Below are 18,728 nucleotides of genomic sequence, written 5' to 3'. Positions count from 1 at the left end.
AAATTCCTTCTACTAGATATACTTAGGGTAGTTTCTTTCTTCCTAACAGGACTCTGATTAATGTGGGATTACCTCTAGCTATCCAAATTCACCATTTGAATTGAATAGCTATGATACTTGTAGAAATATTAACTATGTACCAAGAACCACACTAGATGGATTATGAATTATCACAATTCTAACACCAACCCTAACAGAAGGGTGTGAGTATGCCTACATTATAGATGTGGAGACTGAGGCTCTTAAGTTTTAAACAACTTGCCCAAGGACACAGCTGGAGAGGGAACACATTTCTTTCTTGGATCTTCAGTAACAAAAAGCACTACCTTCTTGCCAAAGGGCTCCATCTTCCTCACAGGACTCTCACCTCTCATCATTACGTACCAGTTGGATAACTCCCAACTTAGATAATATGTACCTTTCAACTGGATCAAGGAAGAGGAAGACGAGAATGCTTGTAGGGGACAGAGAAACACAAAGACTTGAGTGTTCATTTCTCATGAGAGGTGCAGGGTGTGTGGGATAAGGCATGGGACAGACACTTGGGAGCCTGGATTCAAGTCCCAGCTACGTCACTCACCTGTTATGACCCCAGGCAGTTGCCTTCTCTCCAGATGTCTCAGATTCCACATCTGTAGAATTGATTTGATATTCTGACACTCTCAACTTTGCAAAGTATCTACCTTGGGGATATAAAAAGCTGTATCAGACACAGGGGCAAAGGTTTAAGTAAAATAAAGCCCAATTATAGAGGGTGTGGATGAGGCTGGTAAGATTCTTCCTTTTGGGGAGAGTACCTGGGATTGAACCCAGGGTATTTAACCACTGAGCCACATCCCTCAGCCTTTTTGAATTTTGAGACAGGGTCTCGCTAAGTTGCTCATGGCTTCACTAAATTGTTGAGGTTGGCTTTCAACCTGCGATCCTCCCGCTTTAGCCTCCCAAACTGCTGGGATTACAGACATGTGCCACTGCACCCGGCAAGGCAGGTAAGATTCTTATTTGTCCCATTAGCAGTGGGAAATCATTTTTAGCTTTTTAAGGAAGAAAATAACAAAAACCATGGTACAAAAGATGATGGCAGCAAATGACAAAGAATGAATAAATCTTAGTTCTCAATTCATGAAATCTTGTAATGTTATCCCTGTTTCCCAGATGGTGAAACTGTTGAGAGATTAAATAACTCATCCAAAGTCACATGGCTGTGAAGGAAAAAAAGAATCTTGAGCTTTGACTGGACAGATCCATGTAATGAGATGGATACGGGCTTGCTTCTTGACACCCTTCCTCCTCAGTTTCTATTCAAGTGTCCAGTCCTTCTCCGCAGTCAGAGCCTGTGGGAAAGCTGCCTCTTGGAGAGGGGTAAGGAGCTCAAGGCCTGAGCTAGTCAGCATGGTCCATCCTTCTGTCACTTAATGGCTTAGGAATGAGTATGTCACTCAATTAGGGCCCATGAATACAGAGGCTTGCTGGGGGCTGATGGAAAGTTTTCTTTCTTGCTTTTCTAAGATAAGTCCTGAAAAAGAATCTTCTGTCTCCCCAAAATGGGACGGGGAAACGACAGCCCTGGAAATGGTTGCCAGCATTCTCACAACTATGAGGGGAGCCAGCTTTAGTAAGACACCAACACTGTGAAGGACGGACAGCAGAGAGATGGAAAGAGACTGGAGAGAATGAATGAGTCCATCCTGTTAGTCCAGGTAACTGTCATGGGGGTCCTGTTGCCTAAACAATTCTGTCTCGGGCTCCTCATCCAAAAGTCACTCTGTCACACACCGTGGAAAACAAAAAGGTAAAAAGCCTAATCCAGAAAAATCCTCTCGTGATACTCAGAGCTCTTGCTGGCAAAGGCAGAGGAAACAAGAGGGAGACTATGGACAGAAGCAGACAGGCCAAGCTCCGCCGGCCCAGCCTACAATCCTCCTGGGCTGCATGTCCATCTGGGCACACATCACCTGTCGTGTCTCCGACTCTCCAATGTCTACAAAATGCAGGACTCATGGTTCTTTTCTTCGGCTGCTCGGCCCTCTTACATATTTGGAGTCCCACCTGGGTAAATATCTGATGAATACATTTCAAAAAAATCAAATAGAAGACAAATAGCAGTCTCTTCAAAATTCACGCAGTGGGTCAAGGTAACAAACACTGTTCTGTTAAAAAGGATCAAACACTTTATTCATCTATACATAACACTTATAAAAGGAAGCAAAATCAGGATGTTTTCCTCAGCCATCCTTTCCACATTTTGTGCAGTTTTAGTGAACTGTAAATCACTGAATTCTTCAAGCCTGAAAGAGAAAAGAAGAGAGGGTAAGAAAATGGAGGCTGGTGGGGTGGATGTGCAGAGAGGTTCAGAGATGTTCTATCGAAGACTTGTCTAGAAGTGGGGCAGTAATGGGCAGACGGGGATGCTCCGGGAGCCCAGAGAGCGAAAGGTTACCAAAGGTCACTGTGTCTGGTAAGGGGGAAGTGATTCTGGTTTAGGTATCTATCTGTTCAAACAGTGATATGGATGCCAACAAAACCTGAGTCCCTGGGATAAGTGAATTTTTGAGTTATGAGTGTGCTGGCAGCCTTTGGATTTGGTAGGTCTCTTAAAAAAGAGAGAGGCACAGATAAGAGCCTATAATTCAACCAGCACAGTGGTGCATGCCTGTAATCCCACAACTTGTGAAGCGGAGGCAGGAGGATCCCAAGTTCAAGGCCAGCCTCAGCAATTTAGTGAAACCCTGTCTCAAAGTAAAAAATAAGGGCTGGGAATGTAGCTCAGTGGTACAGTGTTGGCCTAGCATAAATGATGTCCAGCACACAAAAATAAAAATTAAAATAAAAAGACTCAGGAGTAAAGCACCCCTGAGTTCAATCCCCAGTTATATATACAAAAAAAAAAAAAAAAAATGTCTGTACGTAATTGGGCATCCTTGCCCCTTCCCTCTCTCAGGCTTATATTCCAAGCACCTCAGCTTGCTGCTTCTGTGTCCCTGTGTATGCTGCCTAACTGCTGTTCCCACCACTTTCTGCCTAGTAGACTTGATACTTGCTTGAGGATTCCTACTCCAAGAAATGCCAGGATGGTCCCATGCACCTGTGCTCACCTCCCGAGTGGCACTTACCCCACTGTATAGTGCCTGTCAAGGGACCCACCCGTCCCTCGGCTAGACTGTGAGCTCCTTGAGGACAGGGACCTTGTCCTATAAATTTCTGCATCCCCATTGTATAGTACAACACCCTGCAGCACATAGCAGGTGCTCAATAAATGCTTTTGAAATGTAAGAACAAATGCACCTTATTCAGATAGTTGACCCTCTAGCACCCTTGATGACTTAATCATAACTACATGATGAGACAGAAGAGCTGCTCTGGGGGGCGCTCAGGGGAAACACAGAAAATGGGATAAAATAAGTGGGAATGCTATTTGTCTCTCAGATCTGACAGGCTCCTATTCTGGGATGTTACCATGGACTTGACTTCTTTCATGTGGAGAGTGATATCATTCGGGGTGTGTGTGGCCCAAAGAACCCAATAATCTTTTTCACTCTTAGATGTACACAATGATCGTGCTGTGAGTCTGGAATGCACAACCTCAGCAGTGTGCTTGTGAGCATGCTGACAAGGTAACAGGATTCATTCCAGACATGCCTGGTATTGGGGTTTGAGTGATCTCTTTAAAATACCTGGCTCTGCCCCCTGTATACTGCCTAGTCCGCTTAGAATCCTACATATTTTTGAATTACATCTCCAGCTCTTTAAACACTTTAAAAAAATTTTTTTTTTCGAGTCAGGGTCTTGCTAAGTTCTTGAGGCTGGCCTCAAACTTGCGATCCTCCAGGCTTAGCCTCACAAGTCACTGGGATTACAGGCATGCGGTGCTGTACCTGGCTCACTGAGAACCTTTGAAGGAGTTACTGTGGGCAGTGACAGGGAGAAAGCCACAGGTACAGGTAAAATTATTAACAACTCTGGCTCCTGTGGCCTGGTCCGTCTACTGGGTGACTACTTGTGAACTGACATAGGCTGACAAGAAGCTCACAGCTCCTTTCTCTGCTTCCACCCTTTTTAATTTTCTCCCTGGAGCAACCATTCTGGTAGACCTCACCCACTTGAGAACAGAGGCCGTAACTTATTACATAAGGCACTTTTAAAAATTACAGCCAGAACTAACCAGGAACTGGAGCAGAATGCAGGGACTTAGCTGCACACTGCGAGGTTCAATGCAGCAACCCCAGGGCGCTGAGTCACGGTTCGAGGCAGATGCACAGACCATGATAATTCCCAGCTCACCTTCAGGAAGCTTAGTCACAGACTCCTTGGAGCTCAAACATTTAAGGTAAATACACAAAGCGGAGGAACATCACCATGCAGCCATCTTCTGCTACTGGTGGACAGAAACCTCCTCGACTAAACACATTCTCTTCTGGGCTCTGCCAAACAGAGATTCTCAGAAGGACTGTAGCAGGGAAATGGGTTATAAACAGTACTGGAATAGGAGTCCAGAGACCTGGGTTCTAGGCCCGGCTGGGCCAAACTGTGTGGCAGGGTGATGCTCGCTTTTTGGTCAATTACCTCTTCCATAAAATGTTAGGGGTTCTAAAAGAGGGCCCGTAGGAAGCTTGGACCTCAGTTAGAACTCTCTGAAACTGCAGGGAAGTGCACCATGTATGTGTTACATGTGCTTCCATGAGAGGGTTCAGAGGTTTAGACAGATTTGAAAAGGGATCCAACATTTGCAAAAGGTCAAAACCCAACAGATTAGAAAAAGGGCACTTTCTGCCTTAATATTTCAATTTCAACAAAAGTGGAGGACTTGGGGCTGGGGATAGGGCTATAGCGGTAATGGATATAGCGGTAACGTGCTTGCCTGCCATGCGCAGGGTGCTGGGTTCGATCCTCAGCACCACATAAAAGTAAAATAAAGATGTTGTATCCACCAAAAACTGAAAATAAATATTTTAAAAAAACTCTCTCTCTCTTAAAAAAAAAAAAAAAAAAAAGTGGAGGACTTAAACTCCCTGTATTTGAAATAGACCAAAATTTCACAAAAAACCTGCTAACCATAAAGAACAAAGTTGATAAACCAGAGTAAGCAAAATTAAGAATTTCTTTTCACCAAAAGATATCATTATTAGGGTGAAGTGATAATCCCCAGAGTGGGAGATTTTCACATTACATATATAACATATACTGGACATGTAGGCTGTAGCTCGGTGGTACGGCAAATATTTGGCATGTGAGGCCCTAGGTACAATCTCTAACACCAGTAAACAAATAAATAAATGACTTTTAATAAAGACTATGTAGAAAATTCAGGAAGAAAAAGGCATACAACTCAATAGAAAAATGGGCCAAAGACTAGACTAGATATTTCTCAAAAGAGGATATCCAAATAAGCATTAAAAAAATGCCAAGGGCTGGGGTTATAGCTCAATGGAATAGCACCTGCCTATCTCATGTGCGGCACTAGGTTTGATCCTCAGCACCACATAACAATAAATAAATAAAGGTATTGTGTTCCTCCTACAAGTAAAATATATATACATAAAAAAAAATGCTCAACTTGCTTCGTCATCAGAAAAATGTAAATTAAACCCCAAGACGGTACCAATACCTACTTACTGGAAAGAACATACACTATCAAGTTCTGGCCAGCGGGTGCTGCAACAGGAACTCTGCTAGTGGGACTGTAAAGCTGGACAACTATTTGTTATTTATTAACACTGAACCTTCACATGCTCTGAGACCTAGAAATTCTCCTGGAGTATACACCTGACCAAAATGCATGCGCATGCTCACCAGAAGATCAGTACAAAAACATGCACAGCTGCACTGTCATAGTCCCAGACTGCAAACCGCCCAAGTGTCCATCAACAGTAAGGGTGGATGTACCGGGAAGGCTGCAATGGGAATGAATGGACTCCTGTCGCTCCCAACCACGTGGTGTGCCTGATGTTCTGTGGACTAATGAGGAGTGAAGATGCAAAAGAGCACATATTTTCATAAAGCTCCAGAATGAGCAAAACAGAACCATGGCATTGAGAGTCAGGCTGGTGCAGAGCCTTGGGAAGCAGTGCCCGTGGGGGAAGTGGGAGAGTCCTTGGGCACTCATGCTGCTGTGCATACTGGGCAAGCTGTTGGGGGTGTTGGCATGGACGGCGGGTGGTCTCTGACCTCACAGAGCTTACAATCCACAGGATCCTACTGAGCCTGAATCAAGCTTGCTCTTTGTTTCTGCTTTCTTTCTAGAGAAAAGGGTAGTGATTTAGGAATTCTATGACTCCCCAGAACCCTTTTAGATGGTCTCTGAGAGAAGAGAGCCTGGTGAGAGAGAAACTTGGCTCTGTCTTATGCTCCTTGCTCAACAATGGTGCAATGTCCCCTTAGAAGCATCCATCGTCTGCAGTGAGATGCTCAGGCTAGCCATTACGATATGGATTAGTGCTGCAGAATGGGGTTTTGCCTGGGAAGAACACAGAAATCTCCATCAACATTGGGTTCCCGAGGCATCTCTTATGCTGAGGTCCAGCCTACTTCAGTGACCTGCAGCAAAATTAATGAACACGGAAGACCTCTGTGTGACCTTAAGTAGAAGGGTCCCTGACAGACAAAATTTCCATAAAACACTGTGAGCCAGAGATATGACTAGGATGACCGGTCTCTATATTCCTATAATTCTATATTTAGATTTTTAGGGAGCAAATCAGGAAGCCCCCTACACTCTTCCCATTAATTTTCAACCACAGCCAGACACACCTACAAAGAAAATTTCTCCTGAGGCAAAAGTACAACTTTTTCTAAGAACTTTCAGCACGGCATGGTGAGTGGTGTGCACCTATAACCCCAGTGCCTGGGAGTGTGAGGCAGAGGTGTTACAAGTTCCAGGCCAGTCTTGGCAATTTAGCAAGACTCTGTCTCAAAATAAAATCAAAAGGGCGAGGGGTGTAGCTTAGTGGGAGAGGGTGTCAAGGTTCAATATATAGTACTGAAAAAAAAAAAAGCATTGGAAGAAAAAATTTTCACGTTTTTGTTTAAATTTGAAGTAAAAAAAAATTGGAAGAAACACTTTAGTTTTAAGAAATCAGAGAGAAAATGGTGACATTCTATTGTGTTTTAGGAAAGGGCTGGAGAGGATCAACTGAGGCATTCCAGAATCTCTTCAGGAACAAGACCAAACCTGCCTTGTTAATTCACTTGAATCTTTTGAAGCTGAAGTGGTAAAGAGGTATCTGACCCAGAAGTTAGTCTGACTGTCCAAAGCCAGATGGAAAACAAAGCAAGACTTTGAGACCAGACTCAGAGCCTCCTCCAGCTTAGAGAGCAGCCTCTGCCGCCCAAGCCAGAAACTTGAGTTGGGTCTTACCCCTCCTCTCCCTCTCTTCCCGTATTTTTTCATCACCAAATTGAGAAGTGACACCATCTGCTGCCACCATGACAGGCAGAGAGGCAGGTATGAGGAGGCCACAGTCTTTTACAGTATTGAGCTGACTGGCTTCAGCTGCTGACCTGTGACCTTGATGAGAACGACACTAGTCTACTAACAGCCTGGTCTAGGAGAAGTTGATATTATTTTCTAAACAAGAAACTCCCAGGAAAAAGGGAAAAAAACCCAGCAGTGCTTAGCTTTGGAAGCATTTCTGTTCTCACACTTGAACATGGGTGTATCCAATGTTCAGGAAATTTCAAAAGAACTGTGAGAGAGTGTCAGACTATATGAGAATACACTACCATGTCCTCTAACAGAATATACTAGATGCACAATCCTCTCAGCTGGTTACAGATGTCTGATTTCCATTTCTTTCTAGGAAGAGTGACATTTATATAGCACCCACCTGGTACTGGGTGACACACTAGACGCCTTTTTAGGCCTCAGAACTCCCTGTGAGGTGGGTATTGGTATCTCTGTTTCACAGGAGACAGGATCATTAACATACCAAGGTTAAACAATGAAGAAACAAACAACTAGAACCTCAAACTAATGTCTTCTGACCCCAAGCTTAGCCCCTTTGGTTAGCTATCTCCTCAGACTTAGCGGAATTCTAGCTAAGGGGAAGACGAAATCTTCCTTTCTACCCCTGTAGGAGTAGAAGGCTGCACAGGGAGGGAAGATGGGGACTAACTACCTTAACGTCTTAAGAAGAGATTTTCACAACCTAGTAAGACAGGCATAATTATTTCTGTGAAATTAGAAATCACAAAAATTAAGCAAGTGGCTCAAGTCACAGAGGTCATGATGTGAATGCTAGCCTCTGGGGCTCACCAGCCCCTGTCCCTGGCATTGCACTCGGCACCTCATCATAGCCCACGACTGCCATAAACAGAAACCACAGTGCAACGTAGGGAGACCCACAGAATTTGAAGAGGTGTTCGCCATTCTCCAGTTTCTGCAGCCTCAGAGCCAGGTTACATACTCTCTGTTGCTCTACTTCCACGGTGCAATGTGGCATCCTTAGAAGTGAAAGAGAAGCAAATAAGTGCTCAGGGGAAGCAGCATCCACACCCCCAGGGGACACCAGGGAATCTGGGCTGCAGGCTCTGCGACCCACTGCCCCCTGCTGGCAAAGAGAAAGAATAAGCAAAAGAGGCTGGATCAGTCTCATTCCAGGCTGGAGGTATCAAGAGATCATGATGATGATGGAACTTTTGAAATCTTTTATCAGAGAAAAAAATCAAGCTTACTGAAAAAAAAAAAAAAAAACAACCCAGAGCCTGTAATGGTGGCACATGCCTGTAACCTCAGCAACTCAGGAAGCTGAGGCAGGAGGATTTCAAGTTTGAGGCTAGCCTCAGCAACTTAGTGAGACCCTGTCTCAAAATAAAAAATAAAAAGGGCTGGAGATGTGGCTCAGTGGCTAAGCATTCCTGGGTTCAATCCCCAGTACCAAACAAATACACCAAGAAAACAAAAAACTCCAAACAAAAACCACCACACAGAATAGTATGACAGATCTCCACATTTCCCCACTCACTACAACAACATATCGGCTCAAGGCTAATCTTGTGTCATTCAGTCCTTATTCACTTCTCTTTATCATGCTTTATTTTGAGGCCAGTGCCAGGCACTGTGACATTTTATCCACAGATATTTTAGTATGTTATCTCTGGAAGAAAATGGTCTTTTAAAACCCCATAACCACACTATTGACACAACTAAAAAACATAATAATAATAATTCTAATATTCCTTATAGCATAGAAAGCCAAGATCAAGAAAACAAATCGTCAAGCCTCACTCGAGAAGGATCATGGCAAGGGAGTGGCGATCATGCAAAGCCTTAATTAACAGCCTGAATCACTCAAGCAAACAAAAGCACCTCACCTGTAGTCTTGCCAGGATAAACTAGCAAGAACATAGATTAAATGATTATCTTAATTTGAATTGCAAAGTTTTGCACCCCCAAGTGGTAGGAAGATCCTTACTTCAATACATTAAGCATAAATGGTACCGAATCTTTCTAGAAGTTCAGGAAGGCGATGCTATATCCTGAGGCCCAAATGTTGAATGGGCACCCAGGCAGCTGGGCTGGAAGACACTGAAAGACCAACCAGTGCCCAGGAGATCACAAATGCAGGGAGCCCTTTCTGGGGCTACTTCAGTCACATTTGCACCCAAGATTACCAGTTTCTATTAATACATCTGTATCCTCTAGATTCCGAGGCCCTAGAAGGCAGGACAGTGCTGTGTTTGCTTCTATATCCGGAGTAGCTAGCACGTGAGAGGTGATCAACAGTCAAGATGAAGAAAGACTGAAGAAGGAAAGCCAATCGTTTGTTGGGAAGAATGGGGAGAAGAGCAAGTTCTCACACAGTGCTTGTGGGACTATGAATCAATATGGTCACTTTGGAGGGAAAACATGGCAATATCTAAGGATATGTTCAAATGTTTAAGGCCATAACACAAGAACAGGATGTAAACAAAAAACAACAACAATAACAATAAAAGGGAACATTCAGAGAATAAAAAAAGAGCTGGAAGTGAAAAATGTGAGGGCTGGGGATGTGGCTCAGTGGTAGGGCGTTTGTCTGGCATGTGGGACGCCCAGGTTCCATCCCAGCACCACACACACAAAACAAAAAGACAGAACAAAAACTTAACAGAAAGACTGGAAACTAAAGTTGAGAAAATCTCCCCAGAAATTAGCAAAAAAGCAAAGAGGTAACACACAGGAGACAAAAGAAAGAAAACTCTGCTGGGCGCAATGAAGAAAACTCTGCTGGGTCACACCTGTGACCTCAGCAGCTTGTGAGGCTGAGGCAGGAGGACCACAAGTTCCAGGCTAGCCTCAGCAACTTAGCAAGGCCTTGTCTCTAAAAAAAAAAAAAAAAAAAGATAAATAAAAAGAGCTGGGGATGTGCAGTGGTAGAGTGCCCCTGGGTTCAATCCCCATGACTGCAAAAAAGAAAATTCAAGTACTAGTCTGGGAGTCCAATACCTGAAGAAAAGGAGTTCTAGAAAGAGAATAAAACAGATGGGAGAAAATCATAGAAAGAATGAAAGAATTTTTTCTTATATTCTGAAGTTTCCAAACTGACAAAAACAGAGTTATATCAAAGCACATCACTGAGAGATTTAAAAGCCTTGGGAAAAAAATGAAGACCTAATGGTCTTCCAGAAAGAACATGCACACGTCAAGGATTAAGAATCAATGGCTTTGCACTTCAACAGTGTCTTGAAGTGAGAAGATATGGCAGCAATGATCTCAGAATTCTAAAGACTAGAATTTCTAATTCTAAAGAGAGATGATTTTTAATTGATACCCAACTTAAGTATTAATCGTGTGTGAGGGTAGACAAAGAAATTTTCAGGCATGCATAGCCCCCAACTTTGTATCCTATGCACCCTTTCTCAGGAAATCACTGGATCGTGTGCTTCACCAAAATGGGTACGTACACTAACAAAGTGAAAGACATGAGACACAGTGACACTGAATTACCACAAAAGACAAAAGGACAGGTGGAGACACTCTCCATTGCAGGGGAGGAAAAGATATCACGTAGCTCATAACAATGTTAAATGCCAGCTGGGTGTGGTGGGCACATCTGTAATCCCCGCTCTCAGGAGGCTGAGGCAGGAGGATGTGAGGTCAAGGTCAGCCTGGGCAATTTAAGGATGCCCTAAGCAACTCAGTGAGACCTTGTATCAAAATAAGAAATAAAAAGGGTTGGGGATGTGGCTCAGTGGTAAAGTGCCCCTTGGTTTGATCCCTAGTACCCATTTACCCCCATGGAAAAAAGTTAAATGCTAAATGCTGACTTGGCGAAACTACAAGTATTTTAGGATGGAGACAACCAAGAGGGTAAGCATGGTGAGGGTGGATGCAGGAGTCGAATTCTGATCCCCCATAGTGAGACACCAATAGATTGGACCTGAAGATAAACACTGAAGGAGCAAGAGAAACTCATTATTCTCAGAAATGGCAATAAAAACAAAAATAACTCAAGAGACCTGGAATTAGTTGTCTCTGAAGAGGGGGAAGAAGGGGCGGGAGTGCAGGGGACTGCTGTTTTACAATGTTCTGTATGTGGAACTGCGATAAGTATAAAATCATAAGGAACGAAGCCCTGCCAGGAAGGAGCTGTCGAGACATTTGACAGCACCTCAACTGGTGTGGCTTTTTTGGGCTACCAGATGACACTGCTCCTGGGCCTGTTGTTATGTTACTAAACATCTCAGTGTGTGACACTCAGAGTTCAGCCTTTCACCAATACACAGGGAAAGTTAGTCGGATTTTGGTTTTAACCAGGAGCACTAAGGCCACTCAACCCAGCCGGTGTGTGAATTATGGCTTTTCTCTTCTTTCTTTTTCTGTAGGGTGCTGGGGATCAAGTCTGCAGTCTTATGCATGCTAGGCCAGCAATCACCCACGGAGCCACAATCCAGTCGCCGCCATATGGATTTCCTAAAGTTCTTACCAGCAGTAAAAATGCCTTTGGTACTCTGTCTTATACTGGAAGGTCTCACGATTGCTGAAAGCCCTGTGAGAAAAAAACAAATAGGACACCAAGAAAACTGAAAACAGATGTTAGTTATCTTAACAGTTTTAAAACCTGAAACTAAATATTCTTTCTAGTTATCCAGTAAAAGCAGCAAATCCAGCTCTTCTGCTGCCACAGAGTGGCAGTGAAAAGGGCATCATGACTGAGGGCCAGGACTCTGGAGGGGCCAGCTCTGGCACTGCCCAGCTGTGTGAGCTCAGGCAAATGACTGAACTGCTCTGGGCCCAGGCCACCTCACCTTAAAACAAGAGATGGAGGGCAGGGAACCCTCAAAGGCCATTTTACTAATTTCAGTCCATGTAAGGTTTTTGGTTTTCAATTCCAAAATGTGAAAAGATCAAAATAAAACAAACAAAAAAAACCCCAAGGTTTTTTTTTGTGTGTGTGTTTTCTTTTTCTTTCTTTTTTTTTTTTTTTTTTTAATCTAGGAGAAAACTCCCCATCATGAAAACACATGTAGAGTGTATTCAAGTGAGGAGCCACAGTACAAGTCTTCCATCCCTTCAAAGCAGCAGCAGAGGTCAGACTGTTACTAGGACACGTTAAAACAAACAACAACAATGGGCCTCAGAACTTTGCAGCAGGGAGCATAAAAATGTGTGCTCTGAAAACCTGGGCAGGTCCTGCTGGAGAGCGAGGAGCCACCCAGGACAGCAGTGTTCAGCACTGTGATTGTGAATTACATCTAGCAGGGAGGCCTGTACCTGGGAGGGCTCACTAAAAGCTCAATAAATGATAAGAGGAGGAGGCACTCATTTGACAGACATTCTCAATTTGTAATTTTTTCTTTACTGGCTGACCTCGTAAATTACCTTTACCACCTCTGGGGAAGTAGATCTCTGAAGTTTCTGATTTTTTCTGACAATTGGGGAGGCCCTGGGGATGATGCTGTGAAATGTGGGCCATGCCAAAAGGAACCTGCTGAACACAGACTGAGACACATCCAGTGGGAGGTGGCTGGGGAGAGCTGTGTCCCAGCTGGTGTGATATTATGAAAACATTAAAAATGTCACCAGTCTCCTTCCTTCTTAGACCACCATGGAGAACACAGGCCCATCTTTTAAACAACTTCTAGAAGTTATGCTCTTGGGACCAAAAGCAGTGCGTCTTCTCCCTTTGACAGTGATTTGGGATATAGAAATCTGAAAAAGGATTTCCACCACCTTATTTCAAGCCAATGAAAATGTAGATTGGGAAAAACCCGAAAGTGTTGGAGCTTTTCTTCTTCCCTGAGGCAATCTCTCTCTCAATCTCCTGGGGAAGAAGGAAGAAATAATACATCTCCACTGTACACAAGGCCTGCTTTAACTATAGCTAGCACTTCCTCGCCTCAAACACAAACATACCCAGCCGCACCACATCACCACAGTCAGGATCATGAGCAAGTTGGAGTAAAGTTTCTTCCACATCTCTGTTTTTTCCTGGAGGATCCATAATGTGATTTATTCGTTGCTGTAAGGTTTTGGGCAATGTCATCAGCTGAGTGAATTGTCCTTCTGGGCTTTTATCTATCTGAGGGGGGAAGAAAGAGAGAGATGATGTCTATGGAAGTGCTTTGAATTCTATAAATATTCAGAGACACATGGCTTCTATTTAAAATAACAAAAACAGGGATCTCATATTATGTGGGGCTCCCATGCATACATATGTAATTAAGTGGGTTTTTTTCTTCTGTTAAAAATAAAGTAAAATCAAATCAAATCACACAAACAATAAGCACCCACACCTAACCTAGGCAGCATGCTAGGGAAATTCTCTTCTTTCTGAAACTCAATGTCTTTGTGTTTAGAGTCCCAAGTCCCTTCAAAAAGAACAATTCTTTTCCTATAATATTCTATTTTGACAAAAGAAAAGAAGAGAAGCCTCTTTTAAGGATGAGTTTCTGACTTTCAGTTAAAATTTCTATTTGTCTCTAGTGGTTACAAAAGGTGGGCTACAGGTAACAAATACCTATAAAACCAGGGCACTTAGATCATCTTCCCATGTTAAATGAGGCCTTGAGTTAACATCACTGGATCACACGAATTTGTGCCTCTTGTCCTTATAGACTTTTACATACCACGTTGGACTTCACAAACTGCAGGAATATACTGATGAGGAAGACTAATATTCACTTTTAATCTCCTGGCACTTAGTAGGTACTCGAAATATACTGGGTGAATGAGGGAATGAATAAATGAATCAATATAACTTAGCTGTTGTCACTTGGTAAATAAGAGTGAGCAATGTGAGTGGCTCTATTCCTAATGAGTTCTAAAGTACACTGTGAAAGATACATGAATAAAAGATACGAAACTACACATTAGACTCTTCCTGGAAACCACTGAATCAAAAGGTAGTCAAAGGACTGTGACCAGACCAGCTTCACCATTACACTTTACTGTGCTTCATGGAATTACATTTTTAGAAAGTCTACATGTAAACACTGCTTGCCTGCCAAGAGGAGAATCAGCAATGCTGCCCCAAGCAGCACAGCATGTAATTTTATTTAAAAAAAAAAAAAAAAAAAAAAAAAAAAATATATATATATATATATATATATATATATATATATATATATTTTCAGTTGTAGATGGACACAATACCTTTATTTAATGTAGTGCTGAGGGATCGAACCCAGTGCCTCACACATGCTAGGCGAGCACTCAAATGCAACCCCCACCACATTATTTTCTAAATAGGAATTTCTGTTATATTCTTTTAAAAAATGTTTGGGCCTTAACTTATTTAAGAGAATAGTTAAAAAACAAAAAAAAAACTGGACAAATAAATGGATGAAATTTTAGATTCAGGTTTTCTAACTTTGATCAATTTTCTTAATAATTAGAATTCACTCATTCTATTATATTTTTCATTCAACAAATATTTATTTTATTTTACTGTTTAAAAATATTTTTTTAGTTGTAGATGGACACAATATCTTTTATTTGTTTATTTTTATGTGATGCTGAGGATTGAACCCATGAGATTTTTTAGCAAATCTGCCCAGTCTGGACCTTACACAACTGGTGCCAGGGGCGGTCCTAGAAGGAGACTCCCAGCATGTGAGGCAAGTGCTCTACCACTGAGCTACAACCCTAACCCAATAAATATTTATTAAGTCTACATATATTAAATGCCTGAATTTTCTAGTTTTGTTTAAAAAAAATCTATGCAGTACGTACAAGAGGAAGTGAGGGGAAAGGGAAAAATAATACAAGGGGGACAAATGAATGACAGTAGAGGGGGTAGAGAGAGAAGAGGGGAGGGGAGGGGAGGCGAGGGGGGATAGTAGAGGATAGGAAAGGCAGCAGAACACAACAGACACTAGTATGGCAATATGTAAATCAGTGGAAGTGTAACTGATGTGATTCTGCAATCTGTATACGGGGTAAAAATGGGAGTTCATAACCCACTTGAATCAAAGTGTGAAATATGATATATCAAGAACTATGTAATGTTTTGAACAACCAACAATAAAAAATAAAAAAAAAATCTATGCAAAGAAGAAGGAAATGCCATTAGTGGCTCCATTAAAGATACACAAGTGTTTTTTACAAAATCTAAATACCTCATATTTATTAATAGGATTGTTCTACATTCATAGGTTCCACCTTTACGTAGCATTGGCTATACAGATGACAAAAAAAGTTCATATTTCTATAGAATATCCTATAAATGATTTTCATAGATTCTTGTTTTGGAGCCATGTATTGAAATAGGTCAAAAGGATATTATATTTAAGTTATGCTTTGGCAATGAAATATAGATTCTAGGAATTTTAGAAATGCCAAAATGGCTTGAGTAATGTGAGGAATTAGAAAATAGTGTTTGCCAATGCTTTCTCTTGAGGAAAAGAATGCACTGGAATTTTTATTTGAAATTGTATTTAAAGAAAAATTATTAGGTGACATGTTCAAATAAATTGGTAAAATGATTCTTTTTATTTTTAGATTCTCATTAAAGTGTGAAAGTGAAAGCAGTTAAGTTGTGAAAGTCAAAATACATTTTAAAAGTAGATATAAAAAAGGCTACATACTGTATGATTCCATTTATATGAAGTGCCCATTTATATGAAGAGTAGGCCAATCCATAGAGACAGAAAGTAGATTAACAGTTGCCTGGGAGAGATGAAAGCTGGGGATTACTAATGGGTATGGGTTTCTGTACAGAGTGATGGAAATGTCCTAAAATTAGACTGTGGTGATGGCTGCATAACTCTGTGAATATAATAAAGGCCAATGAATTTGTGTACAACTATAATCCCAGCGACTCAGGAGGCTAAGGCAGGAAGATCTCAAGTTCTAGGCCAGCCTGGACAACTTAGCAAGACCCTGTCTCAGAATAAAAAATAAAAAAGGGTGGTGGGCATGGCTCAGTGGTACAGTGCCTCTGGGTTCAATTTTATGTTACATAAAAAATACATCAATAAAACTCATGTTTAAAAAAGCAGACAGAGTCCTGTGATAGTGGACACTGTGGCACACCACCCGGATCTGAGGTGGACCAAGGTACTGGGAAAGTCAGCCAAGTCCCCCTCCCGGAGTCCTTCTTAGAACTGTCTCCAGCCAAAGGGAGTTGCCTGTATCCAATAACTGGACAATGCCAGAGTACAAAGGCCTAGCCTCTGAGTCAAGCTGGGACAACTCTGAGGGGCCCTCTGGCTCCCAAGCACCACCGCAGGATCAGAAGCCTTTTTTAGCAAATCTACCCAATCTGGACCTTACACAACTGGTGCCAGGGGTGGTCCTCGCAGGCAGACTCCAAGATGGAATTCTGGAGCTGCCACAGTGCAGAAGACCAAGTGGAAGTCTCTGAAGTTGACACTCTCTCTGCTGGCCAAAAGAGTAAAGAAAAAATAAAACATCACCCCGGGAGAGATGGCAGTGATTAGTACCAGCTGCAGCCCTCAAGGATGTGGTGGCTAATTTTGTGTTTCCTTGGGCTGGGCTGTAGTGTTCAGCTGCTGAGTTCAACACCAGTCTAGATGTTGAGTGGAAGGTATTTTTAAGATGCAAACAACATTTAAATCAGTCAACTTTGAGTAGAGTTGATTACCCTCTGTGATTATGGATAGGCCTCATCCAATCAGTTGAAGGACTTAAGAGAAAAGGCTAAAGTCTCTCTCTCCCAACCCCGGGAATTCTGCTTCTAGACTCAAGGCTGCAAGGCTGACTCCTCCCTGGGTCTCAAAACTCAGAACTTGCCAGACCTCATCAGGCACGGTAGCATATGCCTATAATTCTGGTGACTTGAGAGGCTGAGGCCAGCCCTCAACAATGTCAGGAGACCCTGTCTCAAAATAAAATAACAAGGGCTGGGGATGTAGCTAAGGGGCAGAGCATCCCTGGGTTCAATCCCTAGTAATGAAAAAAAGAACTCACTGGATCCCACAACTCATGAGCCAATCTCTTAAAATCAATCTCTCTCTCTCTCTCCCTCCACACACACACACACACACACACACACACACATTCATTCTCTCTCCTTCTCTCTCTCTGTTCTGTTTCTCTGGAGAATCCTGACAAACACAAGGATTGATGGACCCCATTATATCCCCATTAAGTGTGGCCCTTACAAAACAAAATAGAGCCGGGTGGGTTTCAGCAGACTCTGTTACAAACTCAAGCAAGTAGGAACCACAACAGCATCTGCTATGCCAGATGTGGTAAATCTTCTAAAAGAAGATCAATAAAACTATGAGAATGTGTTTGGGATCACAGACATAGTGAATGAGTGCACTTTTCTCCATCTCAATTAGGTCAGAGGATCAGAATCAGCTCTCCCTCATGGGACAGAAAACAGTACACTTTATGGTTTGCCTCACAGCTAGAAATCCCCCCCTCTGTTATACTTGAAGGAAGCCAGTTTATTTGGACATTCGGTATATCACCATGTTGATCTAGATCACTGACATAATGTGTCACCTGGTGAGCTGTAAGGAACAGGTACACTGGAGGCCTTGGCAGATAGATTCATTCCAGAGGATCTGAGATACTGATGAAGATTCCCAGAGCCTACCACCTAGGTGAGATTTTTAGAGGTCAAATAATCTTTTTTTTCTTTTTGGTATTGGGAATTGAACCCAGGGGCACTTAACCCCCGAGCCCCATCTCCAGCCCTTTTTGTATTTTATTAGAGATAGGGCCTCACTAATTTCCTGAGGCGGGCTTTGAACTCACCATCCTCCTGCCTCAGCTTTGTAAACCACTGGGATTACAGGTATGTGTCACAGTGCCTGGCGGGTCAAGTAGTCTTGATCCCTAAATGCTGGGACATCTTCTCTAGAGAAGACGTTAACTTAGGGTATCTCATGTCTCTCACCATTAAGACAGAAGCACAGTGATGTGCTGGGCCACCTTAGGTTCTAGAGGCAGAACAGAGAAAAATGTTCAGACCCAATACCAAAAGAGAGGAGAGGATGACAGCTTTTTACCTTTCCTGTCCACAGAATCTAGCCAGTACCACTGCATGGGGCTCAGATTCATCAACATGGTATACTATGTGACAGAACTCATGGGGCTCACTTTAGAGAAAAGGAGGAGTGGAGGGACAGCAGTGGGCACCAGATCACGGCTCCACTGTACTACCACCCAGTGGAACAATGGTTCTCAAAGGGGGACAATTTTTGCCCCACACAACAAATAATTTTCTGGCTTAAAATTTTAGCAGGTCACATTGAAAAGGTCTATGACAGATACCAAGGAACAGCTAAGGCACCAGTTTGGCAATGATACCCTGTGGGGATGGTGTAGTAGATGT

At 42.6% G+C, this 18,728-nt stretch overlaps 1 protein-coding gene across 4 annotated transcripts in view; it reads right to left on the bottom strand.

The window, feature by feature from the left end:
* Nucleotides 1–1,108: 1,108 nt before the first annotated feature.
* Tamm41 (TAM41 mitochondrial translocator assembly and maintenance homolog) overlaps nt 1,109–18,728 on the bottom strand; it is a 49,833-nt gene continuing 32,213 nt past the window's right edge. For all 4 annotated transcript variants that reach the window (XM_046425570.2, XM_046425571.2, XM_046425572.2 and 1 more), the window contains 3 exons: nt 13,334–13,499; nt 11,904–11,966; nt 1,109–2,288 (listed from right to left, as the gene is read on the bottom strand). In XM_046425570.2, coding sequence (XP_046281526.1) covers nt 2,212–2,288; nt 11,904–11,966; nt 13,334–13,499 — 306 coding nt within the window. In that variant the 3' untranslated portion in view covers nt 1,109–2,211. The remainder of the gene's footprint in view (nt 2,289–11,903; nt 11,967–13,333; nt 13,500–18,728) is intronic.

The sequence above is a fragment of the Marmota monax genome, unplaced genomic scaffold, assembly GCF_021218885.2.
Source record: "Marmota monax isolate L192 unplaced genomic scaffold, Marmota_monax_Labrador192_F-V1.1 WCK01_AAM20220418_F8-fsc00028, whole genome shotgun sequence".
Lineage (NCBI taxonomy): Eukaryota > Metazoa > Chordata > Mammalia > Rodentia > Sciuridae > Marmota > Marmota monax.
The sequence above is the reverse complement of the archived record's forward strand: the minus strand, read 5'-3'. Positions and strand labels throughout refer to the sequence as shown.